Source organism: Chiloscyllium punctatum, chromosome 9 (assembly GCF_047496795.1).
Source record: "Chiloscyllium punctatum isolate Juve2018m chromosome 9, sChiPun1.3, whole genome shotgun sequence".
NCBI lineage: Eukaryota > Metazoa > Chordata > Chondrichthyes > Orectolobiformes > Hemiscylliidae > Chiloscyllium > Chiloscyllium punctatum.
Genome location: NC_092747.1, coordinates 18330922 through 18349863, shown reverse-complemented (window position 1 = coordinate 18349863; position 18942 = coordinate 18330922). Strand labels below are relative to the sequence as shown.

The window sequence follows — 18942 nt, the reverse complement described above, 5'->3', positions numbered from 1 at the left end:
TCACCATATTCATATAACCTTTGTTTTGCAAATAATATTTCCCACTTAGCCGTTTGAGTAAGCGTAGTGTTTAGAGCTGTCCTAAGAGCCGTAATCCTTTGCAATTTAATAATAGAAGGTCTATCAGTGTATACTGTTTCAGCTGCTTTTAAGCGAGCTTCGAGCAGACACTGTTGTTCTCCCTTTAATTTTTTCTGGGTCGCTGAGTAGGAGATGGTTAAACCTTGCACGTAAGCTTTGATGGTCTCCCACATCATTGATGGGTTGCTAGCCGTACCTGAATTAATTTCTAAAAAAGTTTTAAATTCTTGAGAAAAGTACTTTACAAATTTACTGTCTTTCATTCGGAAGGGGTCCATACGTCAATGCCGAAGGGATGTCCCATTATTCCTCGCCTTGGTTTCCATATATACAGCAGCATGGTCGGAGATTACTATACTACCTATTTTACAGGATGATATGGAATTTTTAAAAATCGAGGGGGCAAAAAACATATCAATTCTGGTATGGCATTTATGTGAATTGGAGTAAAAAGAAAAATCTCTGCCCTGTGGATGAAGACATCTCCATACATCTACTAATCCTAATTCTTTGTTCAGATCCACCAATTGTCTAGATCTGGGAGATACTCCTGCAGTACTCTTGGGAATCCTATCTATTTCCGGATCATTATACAATTAAAGTCTCCCCCAATAATTGTATGACGGGCACCAAGAGCCATCAATTTTGAGAAGGCTTCCGTTATAAATTTAAAGGGGTGTGCCGGGGGGGCAGTACAAATTTAAAATCCCATATTCTTCTCCATTTATAAGGGCTTTAATCAGATTGTATTGTCCAGATTCGTCTCTTTTATCTGATTTTAGGATTTTGAAAGGGAAATTCTTCCGAACAAGAATAACAACTCCCCTACTTTTTGAGCTAAAAGAAGAAAAAAAGGCCTGATCAAATCCACCCTCTCGTAATTTCAAGTGTTCTTTATCCGACAGGTGTGTCTCCTGTAGGAGAGCTATATCAACTCTTTCTTTCTTAAGATTTGATAATATTTTCTTCCTTTTGACTGGCAAATTACTCCCCTTGACATTCCAGGTGCACCACTTAACCAACTGATCAACCATAATCATCCAGGCAAATCCGAGACCCCTCGGGAGGGGAAACCCTATCCAAAACATCCCGAGCATAGAGCATATAAAATTCACAAAAATAAAGGCTCTCTAATAAACTCACAACAGTATAACAAAAAACTATTTCTAAATAATAAAAAATATATAAAACATATATAACGTATTTAAATAGAGATTTCCCCCCTTGTTCCCAGGGGGTGTCACTTCCTTTCCAAAGGTCCACTATATCCTCTCCCAACCAATGCCCCACCCTTGACCCAGGCGCTCCTCAATAGAATGAGGAGAATTCAGATATAATATAAAGCTAGAGTTAACAGTGAGCACCCTACCCCCACACCACCCCCCACCCACACCTGGATATATTTGGTAATGTTAATACCATGTATAAACATATATAACTATAAAGTTACAACCTTAGCAAATAATAATTAAATATAATAATACAAAATAACAAGGGAAAAACAACCCTGCTCCTCGAGACAGAGGTAAAATAGAATAAGGTAACCACCTCCCCCCACCAACATTAACTAAATCCCCCATATAATATATATATATATATGGGGGGTTTTAGTTAATGTTGGTGGGGGGAGGTGGTTACCTTATTCTATTTTACCTCTAAATCCCTCTCCCCACCACACCCCCCCAAAATAATATTAAACAGTAAGGTAAGAAAAAAGGGGGGGGAGGGGAGGGGAGGGGAGATACAAACCGGAGTGGGGGGAAAGGCAAACCAACATCCATTGTCTCTTACAATTTATCTAAGAGAGTCCAAAAATTCCTTAGCCTTTTCTGGCGATCCGAAGTTATACATGGATCCTTCATGGTTAAAGCGTAGCGTTGCTGGGTAACGTAAGGAGTACTGAATATTTAAGTCCCTTAAACACTTCTTCACCTCATCGAATGCCTTCCTCTTTCGGACCAGAGCTGGGGAAAAGTCCTGGAATAACATGATCTTGGATCCTTTATAGATCATGGCTTGGGAATCTTTGCCAAGATTTTTAGAGGCTTCTAGGAGTATTTGCCTCTCCCGATAGCTCTGCAGCTGGAACAGGACTGGGCGGGGGCGCTGGTTCGAGCCGGGCCTGCGTATTGCAACCCGGTAGGCCCATTCCACCCTTACCCGGCCTGATCCAGCCTCCAGATTTAAAAGCTGTGGCAGCCACTGCTCGAGGAACACTGTAAACTAGCCTTCTTCTTCCCGTTCGGGAAGGCCCAGCAAACGAATATTTTTTCGATGACCTCGATTATTGAGGTCATCAATATGATTCTCTAAGGTCCAGACTCGCTGTTCGAGAGTCCGGACCCGATCCACGGCTGCTTGTGCTGTAGTTTCTGAGGTCGTGGCCATTAGCTCCGCCCCTCCGACTCGGCGCTCTATTTCTTTAATGTCTCGGTCGTGCTTTTGCAGCGCGGCCGAGAGTGAGTCCCATCGACTTCGGGATTCTTCAATGAAAGCGTCGATCCTCGCATTGAATTTAGAGATCATTTCCACGAGGCTCGCCACCGTAGGTAAGTCCCCCGGGGCAGCTGCGGACGCCTCTGCTGCAGCTGGAGTGGGTTGGGGAGGGGTTCTTGCTTGCTGAGAGCTGTGGGCTCCCTTCCCTTTAGTCATTTTTGCTGAAGATTAAATTGTTTAAATTCAACACTGAGCAACTAATTAAATTAAACAGTTATTTTAAATGATTTGGTGAGTGTGGTGGGGGTGGGTGACCCACTTTGCCCAAGTCTTGGGAGGAGCACTGTAGACTCAGACTTGCTGGGTCGCCGCCATCTTGGATCCCCCACAACTCCACTTTCAAGGAGCTATGAACCTGCACTCTAAGGTCTCTTTGTTCAGCAACACTCCCTAGGACTTTACCATTAAGTGTATAAGTCCTGCAAAGATTTGCTTTTCCAAAATGCAGCACCTCTTACTTATCTGAATTAAACTCCATCTGCCACTTCTCAGTCCATTGGCCCATCTGATCAAGATCCTGTTGTAATCAGAAGTAACCCTCTTCACTGTCCACTGCACCTCTAATTTTTGGTGTCATTTGCAAACTTACTAACTGTACCTCTTATGCTCGCATCCAAATCATTTATGTAAATGACAAAAAGTAGAGGACCCAGCACCAATCCTTGTGGCACTCCACTGGTCACAGGCCTCCAGTCTGAAAAACAGCCTTCCACCACCACCCTCTGTCTTTTACCTCTGAACCTGTTCTGTATCCAAATGGCTAGTTTTATTTTAAAGATTAGATTACCTACAGCGTGGAAGCAGGCCCTTCGGCCCAACCAGTCCATGCTGACCCTCCGAAGAGTAACCCACCCAGACACATTTCCCTCTGACTAATGCACCTAACGCTATGGGCAATTTAGCATAGCAAATTCACCTGACCTGCACGTCTTTGGACTGTGGGAGGAAACCGGAGCACACCTACGCAGACACTGGGAGAATGTGCAAACTCCACACAGGCAGTCGCCAAGGCTGGAATCAAACCTGCAACTCTGGTGCTGTGAGGCAGCTGTGCTAACCACTGAGCCACCCTGTATTCCATGAGAGCTAACCTTGCTAATCAATCTCCTGTGGGGAACCTTGTCGAACGCCTTACTGAAGTTTCTTTTACTAATGGCATTAACCTGGTCACCTACTGGGTCTATCATGACTTAGTGTTTCCATCATTGAAAATCTCCATCCAGTAAGGACTGATCTTATTGTGCATCACGACAGAGCTCTTAAAACTGGCTGAGTGCTCTGGGGAAAGGGAATACTCCGTTGGGTTTTGTATTCCTGGTACTATTCATTAGGCACCTCCTAGCAGGTTTGTGTTATTTCCTTCCCAAGTAGTCAAATAACCAGCTGTAATTCATGAGGTAGGTAACATGCGATGAATTGCTGCACGTCCACAAACTGGTGGGCAGTTGGCCCATGGAAGAGGGAGAAGATGGAACGTTTCAGGTCAACGAATTATACACATTTTATCATCCTACAGATGCCCCTGTTGGTTCAGCAGTCCCTCGAAGGTCAGGGGGTTATGTTCTGGCCATTGGAAAAAGCTTTGCCTACCTAGACTGGGAAAAACAGACAGTTACCGAAATAGCTTCAGTCGACCCAGATAAAGTAAATAACAGATTTAATGATGGCAAAGTGGATCCTGCTGGACGTTTCTTTGCAGGTTTGTCACAATCCATTTCTGTTGCATTTTACTTTCCTATCCATGTGCTGAGCTGAGCTGAAAGTGAAATATTTTGTCATTGTTGATCTGCCTACTTAAATCTATTTTAAATGGAGTGTTTTCAACTGAAAGCATTGGGGGGAGGTGGAGAAGGAAGCTTTTTTGAACAATGAGCTAAAAGAATAGATTAGCCTAGTTCATCAAAAGTCACATTCATTATATTTGTATTTTAGAACAAAAGAAGCATTGAGGACTGATGGATTCAAAACAATGGACACCTGAAAGCGATTTATTTAAAAATCAGCCCTGTTGACCATTCTGAAATTGATTGCATGCTGTAAATTGCCTTTGGGAATTCTTGAATAGTTGCAGTCTGTGGGGTGTAGCTATTGTCCTAATTTCACGATGTAGAAAGTTCTTGGATATTGACTCATTGTTAATAAAGAAGCTCTGATATACTTCCAAATGAGAATAATATGTGGTCTGGACGGGAGCTTGGAGATAATAACGTTCCCATGCTTCTGCCGTCTTTGTTGTTCTTAATGTTGAAGTCATGGATTCCAGTATTAAGTGAGAAGATGTAGCCACAGAATTTTCTTGGTAGTAATGATAGGATTCATGCAAAGGTAGAAAATGGGGCAAGCTTTGTAATTTTTTAAGTGAATATCTAGTTTATATCCTATACCTGAAATGATCATCCTAACTTGCTCTCTTAAAAACGTATTATTTTTCTGTAGACAAATGGTAATTTGATTATAAAATATTTGATCATTTCTGAAAGAAGACATTATTATGTAAAAGGTTTTTGTCTTGCACTGTCGGGATATTTACAAGGAATCCATTGTAAAGGAGAACAACAATTCATACTGGTATGAGACAAGATTTTGGATTGATTGGCAAGTGGACTCTATAGATCGAGGACCCCTTCGCCCACCTCCAACCACTGCATCCACCTGGACACCCCGCGCTGGCCTATTACCTGCCCTCGACCTCTTCATTTCCAACTGCCGCCGGGACATTAACCGCCTCAACCTGTCGTCCCCCCTCCCCCACTCCAACCTCTCACCCTCACAACGCGCAGCCCTCCAATCCCTCTGCTCCAATCCCAACCTCACCATCAAGCCAGCGGATAAAGGGGGCGCAGTGGTAGTCTGGCGCACTGACCTCTACACCGCTGAAGCCAAACGCCAACTCGAGGACACCTCTTCCTACTGCTCCCTCGACCATGACCCCACCCCCCATCACCAAACCATCATCTCCCAGACCATACAGAACCTCATCACCTCAGGCGATCTCCCACCCACAGCTTCCAACCTCATAGTCCGGGAACCCCGAACTGCCCGGTTCTACCTCCTTCCCAAGATCCACAAGCCTGACCACCCTGGCTGACCCATTGTCTCAGCATGCTCCTGCCCCACTGAACTCATCTCTACCTACCTTGACACTGTCCTATCCCCCCTTGTCCAGGAACTCCCCACATACGTTCGAGACACTACCCACGCCCTCCACCTCCTCCAAGACTTCCGTTTCCCTGGCCCCCAACGCCTTATGTTCACCATGGATATCCAATCCCTCTACACCTCCATTCGCCATGACCAGGGCCTCCAAGCCCTCCATTTTTTCCTCTCCAGACGTCCCCAACAGTACCCTTCCACTGACACACTCATTCGTTTGGCCGAACTGGTCCTCACCCTTAACAATTTCTCCTTTGAATCATCCCACTTCCTCCAGACCAAAGGCGTAGCCATGGGCACACATATGGGCCCCAGCTATGCCTGTCTCTTTGTTGGCTATGTAGAACAGTTGATCTTCCGTAATTACACCGGCACCACTCCCCACCTCTTCCTCCGCTACATTGATGACTGCATTGGCGCCACCTCGTGCTCCCGCGAGGAGGTTGAGCAATTCATCAACTTCACCAACACATTCCACCCTGACCTTAAATTTACCTGGTCTATCTCTGACACCTCGCTCCCCTTCCTGGACCTCTCCATCTCCATTAGTGATGACCGATTTGACACTGACATTTTTTACAAACCCACTGACTCCCATAGCTACCTGGATTACACCTCTTCCCACCCTATCTCTTGCAAAAATGCCATCCCGTATTCCCAATTTCTCCGCCTCCGCCGTATCTGCTCCCAGGAGGACCAGTTCCACCATAGGACACACCAGATGGCCTCCTTCTTTAGAGACCGCAATTTCCCTTCCCACGTGGTTAAAGATGCCCTCCAACGCATCTCGTCCACATCCCGCACCTCCGCCCTCAGACCCCACCCCTCCAACCGTAACAAGGACAGAACGCCCCTGGTGCTCACCTTCCACCCTACAAACCTTCGCATCAACCAAATCATCCACCAACATTTCCGCCACCTCCAAAAAGACCCCACCACCCCTTTCCGCCTTCCGCAAAGACCGTTCCCTCCGTGACTACCTGGTCAGGTCCACACCCCCCTACGACCCACCCTCCCATTCTGGCACTTTCCCCTGCCACCGCAGGAACTGTAAAACCTGTGCCCACACCTCCTCCCTCACCTCTATCCAAGGCCCTAAAGGAGACTTCCACATCCATCAAAGTTTCACCTGCACATCCACCAATATCATTTATTGTATCCGTTGCTCCCGATGCGGTCTTCTCTACATTGGGGAGACTGGGCGCCTCCTAGCAGAGCGCTTTAGGGAACATCTCCGAGACACCCGTACCAATCAACCAAACCGCCCCGTGGCCCAACATTTCAACTCCCCCTCCCACTCTGCCAAGGGCATGGAGGTCCTGGGCCTCCTTCACCGCCGCTCCCTCACCACCAGACGCCTGGAGGAAGAACGCCTCATCTTCCGCCTCGGAACACTTCAACCCCAGGGCATCAATGTGGACTTCAACAGCTTCCTCATTTCCCCTTCCCCCACCTCATCCTAGTTTCAAACTTCCAGCTCAGTTACTGCCTCCTTGACTTGTCCGACCTGCCTATCTTCTTTTCCACCTATCCACTCCACCCTCTCCTCCTTGACCTATCACCTTCATCTCCTCCCCCACTCACCCATTGTACTTTATGCTACTCTCTCCCCACCCCCACCCTCCTCTAGCTTATCTCTCCATGCTTCAGGCTCACTGCCTTTATTCCTGATGAAGGGCTTTTGCCCGAAACGTTGATTTCGCTGCTCGTTGGATGCTGCCTGAACTGCTGTGCTCTTCCAGCACCACTAATCCAGTAGATGAAAATCATTGTCCAACCATTCTTTAGGTCATTCCTCAGCAAAATGCCTTGACTGATCAGCATCAACTTTTCCTAATCTCAATTCAAACATAGTTTAGGAGTTAACTGCCTGTCATCTAACTGGTGCATTTTCTAAGGCAACAGCTCTACCACTGAAAGTCTACTTGCCAAACAATCAGCACTGTCTTCTTGAACAGTTCAAAGTGTTAATGTATCTTCCAAGTTTTGAGCTGGCAGTTAGTTTCTTGCTACATCATGATACTTAGATAAGAGGATTAATGATTGTGACAGAGAATATAAAATCTTTTTCTCTGATCCTATTTTACATTTCCTTAGCGCTCACTCTCTATGAATGTGATTTTCCTGTTGGAAGCATGTGATTGTGGAATCAATTCTATAGTCTCCAGTAAAATTACTGGAGACTGTTGACCCATACATCTGGATTAAAAAGGGTTTTACTGTATTTGGAAATCTGCAATGGTGAATGTTTACACAGCTAATGCTGACTTCTGCTACAGGGACCATGGCAATGGAGATTCGGCCAGCTGAGGTAGAAAGGCACCAGGGATCAGTGTACTCTCTGCAGGCAGATCACTCCGTGGTTAAGCATTTTGATCAAGTGGACATTTCAAATGGTTTGGATTGGTCCCCAGATCACAAGGTTTTCTATTATATTGACAGTTTATCATTTGCCATTGATGCGTTTGACTATGACCTACAATCAGGAAAGATCGGTGAGTAGATTTTAAAATGAACACACTCAAATATTGGATTGAGCCATTCTATGTTGATGATCTATGTTTTATTTCAGAAAAATATATTTTTTTTTTCCCTGTGATAAGCTAGAAAGAGGAAAAGGGGCAAAGCTGGTCCTTTTGTGTGTGAGGACAAACTTTAAATTAACTTTTCTTTTGAGCTGTCCCTCCAAGTCTAAAGAAGGTAATATTTGATTGCCTCTTCGCACCTCACACACTGATTAGGAAACTCAAGGTAGGAACACAGGCAACATGTTAGGACTCCAAAACCCTGCATATGTGAAACCTTTTTTTTCTATGTTAACTGTTTGTCCTCATTTACTGCTCACAGTAGTGGGGTTTTAAATAAATAACAGATAAACAATTTTATACTTAACTATACTCTCCTGCCATGTTACCTTCCATTACATCAGACAATGTATGATAGATACTTTAAATGCCTAGAAAAATATAATAGTGAATTGAATAATTCAATAATTGAATTGAATATTGAATTGAATTTTTAATTCAATAATTCATTTCAAATCAATATATGATAGATACTTTAAATGCCTAGAAAAATATAATAGTGATGCCTCTCCAAAATCCTGCAAATGTACTGGGAGGATAGATATCTGTATCCTCTGAGATCAACATCCCCAGCATTAAGGCACATTCAGTTGTGTGGATCAAGCCATTCACAAATGCATCTCCTCTTTGACCATTAAGTCACCTCAGGACCTACAACCCCAGAGCAGAAGAAAGTCATCCTCAATCCTGAGGGATTGTCTAAGAAAATAAGAAATTGTCTTGGCTGGGATTGAATGCAGTAAGGGAGGGTGTGCTGCACTGTTAACTGTGCTCTCCCTTAATCAGATGTGAAAGGAAAATCCTGTCTGTTTCTGCTCCAATATTTCAGGGAGACATTAAATATTCTGACAGTAATGCAGAATGAATAAGCACTTCTACCACAGTGCCCCTCAACTATCATCAACTAAAATTAATGCTGTGTTTATTTATATGTAAATTGTGATTGAGGCTTTCTCATGCAAGTAAAATGCAAATTAGTTACATTTACATCCAATCCAAACCTCAAATATTTTAATCTTATTAAGCTGTAGCATCATTATGACCGGTTCCCTAATGAGATACAGTTTTAGACCGGATACCCCAGCTCCTTCAGGTAAGGCGGGGTCAACTGGCTCTCCTCCCTTTTATTCACCCACTGCTTCGCTTGGTCAAAAGGATTCCTTTCCTTTTGCCCTGCGTAAAATAAATTTAGGTTTTAATAGGTGTTAATTTAAGTGAGATTTTTTATTACTAAAAATGAAAAGAAATAATATTGCAACACGTGCATAGAAAAAGATCAGTGTGAAGGCAAAGAAATTCAGTCTGAGTCATACGTGAAGAATGGATACCAGAAGCGCTGAAATTGATAGTTAAACAGTCCATTTTGCGAATCTTGACTTTTCAGGTTGATTGAAATTCCTTTGTCCAGGTTCTTTTTGACAGTGGCTTCCTGGCAAAATTCAGGGAATATATTTTTCCTTTTAGCTAACTTGCAATGGAGGGGTGTTTCATGTTTTTGTTTATTAAAGCTGTGACCTTTACAGCGCACACTAGGACTTCAGGCCATTAGCTCACACAGATCAGTGTTGAAGTTTGCTGTTTTTGTACGTCCCTTGAACAGTAAAACACAAAATGACTGCAGGAGATGGTTGCATCCTGTGAAGGGTTTGCATATCAGCCTCTTTTTTTTTTTAGCATTTTTGTTTGAAGTTTCCCAGATTTTGTACACGTGTGATATTCCAGGGGTTTCTTTAGACAGCCACTAAATTTCATTCACATCATCATTTGGCCTTGCCTCCTTTTTTTTTTCAAAACATGTTGCAGTTAAAATCATCAGTGTATGATCTAGAGTTAGGGATCCATGGTCAAGACAACATGCCTAACATTTGACATAAATACTCAAAATATTGCACAGCCTTTGAACTCTCTCTGAAAAGAGGTAACATTATCATATGGAATGTCATATTTCAGGTTCCAATAACTTTAAGGAAGGAGTGTGCTTTTCCAATTTGTATATCTTTAACGTATGTTTTAATTGACTGTGTAGCAAATCGAAGACTTGTTTACAAGCTTGAAAAGGAGGAGGCTATTCCAGATGGGCAGTGCATTGATGCAGAGGGAAAGCTTTGGGTTGCCTGCTACAATGGCGGAAGACTCCTTCGTATTGATCCCGAAACTGGTAAATCAATCAAATGCATAAACTGTGGTATCTGATATTGCACTTGTCATGATTTTGTCACCTCAATACTAGTATCAAATTTAATTGGATCTATTTCAATGCAGGTAGTTCTCCTATAACACCATAGTTGCGTTCCAGCAAAACCTTACTTAATAGAAAATCGCTCAATAGGAATAATGGGGCCTACAGGAAAAGTAGGGTTTGGGCAAAAACATTACTCGTGATTGCTCAAAGATCACCCAAAAGTCTAACACCAAATATAGCACAGCCTGAATGAAGGTATAAATCATATTTAGTTTTCAAAAAAAAAACAAAAGTAAATTTAACACCATATATTTAAAAAAAATATAAGAAAGCTGCTCTCTATGCAGTACTTCTCTCAGAAAGCTGCCCTGTCAGCAAATGACATTGGCACAAGCACAGAACAGCACGAAGACCAGTGCCAACACGGTGCATGCATGGTCAGCAGCGCGCACACACACACACACACACAATGGCAAGAACACCAGCTTTTATGTAGAACGGTGCAGAGATTTCGGCATTCATATCAGTGCATGCACAAAATGAAGCGCACAAACCAATCCCCACTGAAATTTCGCTGTTGCCAATGGAAGTAAGCATCTTCCAAAATACCATTCCATAATTCTTCAGTGATATAGCCAAATCACACTGCCAAAACTCTCGTTACCCCAGATAAACCTATTGGTTTATTGTTATCTTTTTTATCAAAGGGGTTAATCATGGTTGTCTTTTCCCTAGGATGAGAGATTTTGAGACATGGGGGGGACGTTTTTAAGGTGAGAGGAGAAAGCTTCAAAAAAGACATGAATAAAGGGCAAATGTTTTACATAGGACGGTTTGTGTGTGGAATGAACTCTGAGGAAGCAGTGGATGGGGGCACAATTATATCATTTTAAAAGACATTTGGATAAGTACATGAATAGGAAAGTTTTGGAAGGATATGGGCCAGGAGCAGGCAGTGGGGCTAGTTTCGTTTGGGATTATGTTCAACATAGACTGGTTGGACCGAAGGGTCTCTGTGCTGTATGACTGTATGATATCCTTTAGCCTGATGGAGACTGTGATTAATGTTGAAAGTGATTCACTTGTAAACCATTTTTAAACCATCATCACACTAGGAGACACATCCTAGAAACATGACTGAGATCAGTATTGACCACGTAGGTTACCATGTGTTCTAACCCAAGATGTCTGACTCTGACATTCCTCCATGTTCCTGCTAGACAAAACAAATCCATCAGGTAAAAACAATGACTGCAGATGCTGGAAAGCAAATACTGGATTAGTGGTGCTGGAAGAGCACAGCAGTTCAGGCAGCATCCAACGAGCAGCGAAATCGACGTTTCAGGCAAAAGCCCTCTCTAGCTTATCTCTCCATGCTTCAGGCTCACTGCCTTTATTCCTGATGAAGGGCTTTTGCCCGAAACGTTGATTTCGCTGCTCGTTGGATGCTGCCTGAACTGCTGTGCTCTTCCAGCACCACTAATCCAGTAAAACAAATCCATCGTTATGACAATAATCTCTTGCTGTTCATCAGACATTCAGAAGGAGCAATGGTCACATTGTGAAACAAAAGAGAATGAAAGCATTCAGTCCACCAAGCCAATGTTGGTTTTCTGTAGCTCAATCAGATAGACACATTTCCTGCTTAACACTTTGTAGCCCAACAAGTTTATTTCTGAAAATAATCACACTTTGTCAAATCAGGACATTTCACAAGATTAATAATTCAAAGATAAAATTAACATTCTTCCTGCATAAGAGAAGAGTCCTAATTATTTCAGACTCTGGAGAATTTAGCCATTAATGCAGGTTGACAGTTAACAGCCAGGTGTTGTTTAAATTTTAAACCAGGCAGGTGGACTCACATTTGACAGGCCATTGCACCGAGAAATGAACCAGGATGAATGTTGCAATTTTGTAGATTTGAAACAGGACTAGTGTGTTTATCTTCTGTAAAGATCAGGGCCCTGTGCTTTAATGTATGTACCTTCCAGTATGCACAGATGTGCCATACTGTGAGCTTATCTGACAACACTAAATTGGTTGTCGGAATAACTTTTCAAGCGCTGGAATTGGACAGTTGAACATTGGTTGGCAATCCAGTCAGTACTTTCTTCTCATGCAGTATAAATGTTCATTTTCCTCTTGAATAGGTATTCTTGCAAAACGTCCTGATGTAAAAAAGGTAAAGGGCTACTATGTCATTCGACAGACACAACTGGTGGTGGTTTAAGCTGAGGGTCACCACATCTCTGGTGAGGGGAAGAGTTTGAGAAACTGAGTCCTTCATGATAACCTGAGTGTGGTTTGGGAATTGAACCCATTCTGTTGGCATCACACTGCATTGCAAGCAAGCCATCCAAGCTGACCCTGGCTGCGCACACAAGCTATTCCTCACAACCTCCCTTCTATCTCTTGCCCAAAACCTGAAACCTGTGTCCCCTGAGCTTTCTAACATAGATAATGGGAATAACTTTTCTTTTCTTTTTTATCTAAACCTGTCATAATCTTGTCATCGTCATTTGGCAATTGTTTGCTAATGAAAATGGTTGTTCACCTTGGGGATTCCATGGCATTAATCGTGGGTTCCCTTAGCCTGATCCTACAGCTGTACCTCCAAACATTCATGTGGCAGGAACTGGGATTGATCCTTGGCCTTATGATTTAGTATTCCTTTCTCTGGTTCCGTTTCTGTACTCCTTCCTGTCAATGTGTGTTACTTGAAGAATTGTATCCTTTCATATAGGTGTTTCCTCTCAGTTGATTTCTTCTAATTGAGGATCTCCACTGCATTGACGCCTATGTTTCATTTATTGAAAGAATTCAAGGATTCTTTGAAACATTTGTCCTCTTGTTCCAGTGCCTTCCTTGAGCTGGGTGAAGAAGACCTTCATAATCTCATAGGCTTTTATCAGATCTCCCTTTATTCTAAGGAGAGCAGCCACTCCAACCTCACCTTGCAACAAAATGTTCTCATTCCTGCAATAATTCTAAGTTGATAATGGTCAAAAACGTTAATTCCTTGTTTGAGCTTGATGTTTTGCACTTAAAATATCTGTTCTTCTGATCTCCTAACATGTTTAAGAGGGCATGAACTTCTAAAAATTTCTATACCACAGCAATTAACTCCTACCTTCTGACGCCGCAAAGTCTACCCGCTATCTACAAGGCATAAGTCAAGAGTTTGATAGAATACTCCCTACTTGCCTGGGGTGCAGCTCCAACAACACTCAAACTTGACACCATCCAGGTCAAAGCAACCTGCTTGATTGGCACCACATCTACAAACATTCAATCCCTTCACCACTAGCGCTCAGTAGCAGCAGTGTTTACAAGATGCACTGCAGAAATTCACCAAGATTCTTAGACAGCAACATCCAAACCCATGGCCACTTCCATCTAGAAGGACAAGGGCAGCAGATGCTTGGGAACACCACCACTTGCAAGTTCCCCTCCAAGCCACTCACCACCCTGACTTGGAAATATACTGCTGTTCCTTCAGTCTTTGAGTCAAAATCCTGGAATTCCTTCCTTACTGGCAGTGTGGGTCAACCCGCAGCAAGTGGAATGCAATGATTCAAGAAGGCAGCTCACCACCACCTTCTCAAGGGCAAATAAGGATAGGCTATCAATGCTGGCTAACCAGTGATGTCCAAGTTCCACAAATGAATTTTTTTAAAAAAGACCTTTTTTTTATACCATTTTCTCCAGTAGGTATAGGGAAAATCCAATGGGAATCCCCATATCCTTTCTGACTAGATTTAAATTCAGTAAATCTGATGCCAGCAGACTCTAAATCTGTAGACTGTGAATAAAATAAGAATTCGTAATGATTCAATGGCTGATTTGTGAAGTCTAAAGTTAAGAAAAGTAATCACAGACCGGGTTGATTCCTTTAGGTAAACGAATCCAGACATTGAAGCTGCCTGTTGACAAGACGACATCATGTTGCTTTGGGGGAAAAGATTATTCAGAACTTTATGTAACATCAGCTGCAGATGCGATGGACGAAGAGTGGACTAGAAGACAGCCAGAAGCAGGTAGCATTTTTAAGGTGGGTAGAATGGTGCAGTTATTCTGTTTCAGATGAGTTTTTCAGTTTACTAAATTTTTGGCTTTGGCACTTCCTGTTAGGTGACGTACTGCACGGCTCTGGTTTCCTCCCATAAGTTAGGTGGATTGGTCATGCTAAATTGCCCATAGTGTCCAGGAATGTGCATGCTAGGTGGATTAGGCATGGGAAATTCAGGGTTACAGGGATAGTCTAGGAAAGTGCGTCTGTGTTGGTTGGTGTGGATGTGATGGACTGAATGGCCTGCTTCCACACTGTTGGGATTCTAGGATTCAATGCTGTCAAATTCCACTATTCTAATATTTTCTGGTCATGGCTGCTTGACCAAATGGTCTCTCATTTATTACCAGTCTGCAATATCAGAAATGTTGCTATCTAATGGACATTTGTTTTGATGTCCAAGAGTGTGCTGGTCTATAATAAGATGACAGCTGTGCAATCACATCAGTGGTAAATCATCATGTCATCCGTCCCTCTGGGATGTCTAGTAAATGTATGGAAGAGTTACTTCAAATTGACCGAGTAACCAAGTCAAGTCACCGTGTCTGTCTGTGTGTGTGTGTGTGTGTCTGTGTGTGTGTGTGTGTGTCTGTCTGTCTGTCTGTCTGTCTGTCTGTCTGTCTGTGTGTGTCTGTCTGTCTGTGTGTCTGTCTGTCTGTGTGTCTGTCTGTGTCTGTGTGTACCTAGGAGTAGAAATTCTTCCAAGGTACTGATGTATGACAGGCAATATTGGATTGGTCCCCTCATACACAATGCTTTATATTTTGTTTATTGACTACATTGCAATAAAATATTATATCATGAGGATGACCATCACGAACATTTAATGTACAAACAGATCTTTGATTTTAAAATGGAATCAATTTCTTCAATGTTACACACTTTTCTCTTCTCTTTATTTTAATGGTTGATCAGGCAAAAACTATACAACCTCACCTGGGTAAGTGAGCTGAACTTGTGGGGTTGTCAGCACTGACTGAATTGTGCTCCAACTCTAACAATTCCTTAATCTCTCACTGAAGGGTTACAAATGTTTTAGTTCTCAAAGTGGGTCACAGGGGAAGAGCATTTGGGAAACACTGCTATGTGATGTTAGTTATAAGCTTGTGTCTGTGGCAATTGTTGCAGAACAGGCCTGACCCCCTCAATATTTTAAGGTAGACCAGACCCTAACTTTTAAGGCAGATGTAGTGTGGATATTCCAGGAGTGATGTAGCTGGTCTAACTGCTAGCTTTAAACAAAGAATGTATTTAAACACTGGCTGAAACACTAACAAAAAAAAACAGAATTTAGGATAACTTAACCTATTTCATAACCCAACCAACATACAATATTGCAACTTAATGAAGCTGGTCCAATCCCTGCAACATCCCATATACACACCCCTTGGCAAAAGGTAAATTCAAACACTGGTTCTTAAAGCAGGAGAGTTTTCAGAGAGAAAGTTCATGCAAGATCTCTGTTGAAACATGGAATCTCTTTTCACTGTAGCTGCTAGTGTAGGTCTCCAGCAGTTTTCTGACTGCTTGCTAAAACAAACCAAGCTAGAAAAAAAGCTGAACTGGGAGAACTGGCCACTCCCCGCCATTGTTCAAAGTAACCATTTCCAGACACATAGGTACCTCTGCCTTTACAACCCCTCTTGAGAAAAACCAAGGACAAATAACCTTGTTAAAGGGGCAGCATTGTCATATGGAACTCTCTTGCTGTAAATTCTAAGCCTCCTCATGGGACTTGAGGACATCATCTGTGTTCTAGCAAAAATAATGCTGAGTGTGAATTCTTTCCTGTTTCAGATTACTGGGCTTGGAGTGAAAGGAATTCCACCATATTCATATGCAGGATAAAACACACCTTTACTGACCTAAAGCCTGCAATCCTTACATTTATGATGAGCACCCACTTTAGGTATTTTTAATAGCCAGCTTTAAAAAATTGCAAAATGCTATTCTGTAGATGCACTAATGATTTTCAAATCTCTTTTGCTTCATGTGATTTTTTAAAAACAAAACTTTTTCCATGTTTATAACCTATAGTTTCTAATTTACTGACCATTTTTGCAAATATTAGGGATGGCTACCTTGACATTATTATTAATAAATCTTCTATTAAACATTAAATGATTTCTTCAAGACTCTGCTCTTTCTTTTCCTTTTGTGATGTTTGATTGTGTGAACATGATGTTAAGTGTCACCTTGTCTCAGTTGTAGCATATTGTCTGTTGAGTCAAGTCCCACAGTTGGACTTGGCTACCTCACCCAGACTAATGCTTCAATTCAGCATTGATGAGGGGTTAAATTGAAGCCCTGGCTGCCAACCGAGGACATCTCGTGGCACAATTTGAAAAAAACAAAGGGGAGATTTCTCCCTGCACTGGACAACATACACTTCTCAACCAGCAGCAAAAATAAATAAAGTTGAGTCATCTCAATTGATTTCATTCTTGCCTACATTGCTCACCACCACTATCTTCACAAACAATTCAGGATGGTAATAAACTCAGGTCTAGCCAGCAACACACATGTCCTGTGAAGTAATTTTTAAAAAATAAAGTGTAAGTCGTTTGAATATTTTTCGGGGCCTTTAACAGTGATTGAGACATCTATTCATGTTAGGGATGATGATTTGTGCCTGGGGTGTTGCTCACTTCTGGACTGAACATTTATCTTGCAAGAGTGTCCCCTCCACTTCACAAATCCAGGCAAATTAATTAAGCATCAGATCCCTCCTCTCTGCATTTTTTGTCTTGTCCACAGAAAGGATAAAACCTGCAATATTTGAACCAACTCTGCTGCAGGAGTTTAGATTAGATTCTCTACAGTGTGGATACAGACCCTTTGACCTAACCAGTCCACACCAACCCTCTGAAGAGTAACTCACCCAGATCCATTTCCCTCTGACTAATGTACCTAACACTCTGGGCAATTTAGAATGGCCAATTCACCTAATCTGCACATCTTTGCACTGTGGGTGGAAACCCACACAGACGGAGAATGTGCAAACTCCACACAGACAGTCGCCTGAGACTGGAATTGAACCTGGGACCCTGGTGCTGTGAGGCACCAGTGCTAACTACTGAGCCACCATGCTGCCTAATTTGTTAGGTGTTGCCAGAAGGCTTTTTTTATTATTATTAACTCATGGCCATTGGTGTCACAGGCTTGTCAGTGTTTGTTTCCCATACCTAGTTGCCCTTGAAAAGGTGGTGGTGAGCTGCCTTCTTGAATTGCTGCAGTCCATGTGCTGTAGGTAGACCCAGACTGGGGAGGGAATTCCAGGATTTTGACCTAGTAACAGTGATATATTTCCAAGTCAGGATAAGTGGCTTGGAGAGGAATTTGCAGGTGGTGGTGTTCCCATGTATCTGCTGCCCTTGTCCTGGGTTTGGTGGGTGCCACCTAAGGAGCCTTGGTTAATTTCTGTTAATGCTGAGTTAATTCTGGATTTTCTGTCCAAGTTCATTCCCTTAGTCATCTTCCCTCCTGAGACACACCCAAGGCACTCATCTGAGTCCCAGGAGTTTACCTTGGGCTTACCCAGTTTATAGTCAAAAAATGTGGCACTGGAGGTTAGGCAGCATCCGGGGAGCAAGGGAGTCGACGTTTTGGGCTTATGCCTGAAACATCAATTCTCCTACTCCTTGGATGCAGCCTAATTGGCTGTGCTTTTCCAGCACCACACTTTTCAATTCTGATCTCCAGCACTTGCAGTCCTTACTTTCTCCTACCCAGTTTACCACTCCAGGGAGGGACGAAAAGGGCTTGCTTTTGGAGAGGCTTTACATTAGCTGTAGAGGCTGATATGCTTTGCTATCTTTACTGCAAGTCCTTGTACTGCTAGCCTGAGAACTGAAGGTGAGAGGTAATGAGCAGGCTAATCATTAAACACCACCCACTATGCGAAAACACATGTTGCATCGCATCCACCACTGATATAACAACATTGCAGCATAAAAGATGAGGTTCTCATCAGTTGTTAATTCTTAATAGTCTGCGCAGAGAATTGAGGTCAAGAGTGTGGTGCTGGAAAAGCACAGCCGGTCAGGCAGCATCCAAGGAGCAGGAGAATCGACATTTCTGATGAAGGGCTTATGTCCAAAATGTCGATTCTCCTGATCCTTGGATGCTGCCCTGACCTGCTGTGCTTTTCCAGCGCCACTCTTTTGTCTCTGATCTCCAGCATCTGCAGTCCTCACTCTCTCCTGCGCAGAGAATTGGGCAGCAGTCAGAGGTTATTGTGTCTAGTTTAATCTAGACTGCTTTAAATTGGCTAAGGTTATCTCCATGTTGTCTGACCAGTCATTGCTGTTAACTTTGATTCTCACTTGGTAATTGAGACTCAATTTCAGAATGAGTAACTATATCACAATTAT

At 42.7% G+C, this 18942-nt stretch overlaps 1 protein-coding gene across 4 annotated transcripts in view; it reads left to right on the top strand.

Moving 5' to 3' along the window:
• LOC140481171 (regucalcin-like) overlaps nt 1-16702 on the top strand; it is a 33780-nt gene extending 17078 nt beyond the window's left edge. For all 4 annotated transcript variants that reach the window (XM_072576951.1, XM_072576950.1, XM_072576949.1 and 1 more), the window contains 5 exons: nt 4094-4276; nt 8010-8225; nt 10342-10473; nt 14397-14551; nt 16367-16702. In XM_072576951.1, the coding sequence (XP_072433052.1) occupies nt 4094-4276; nt 8010-8225; nt 10342-10473; nt 14397-14551; nt 16367-16417 (737 nt within the window). In that variant the 3' untranslated portion in view covers nt 16418-16702. The remainder of the gene's footprint in view (nt 1-4093; nt 4277-8009; nt 8226-10341; nt 10474-14396; nt 14552-16366) is intronic.
• Nucleotides 16703-18942: the final 2240 nt, after the last annotated feature.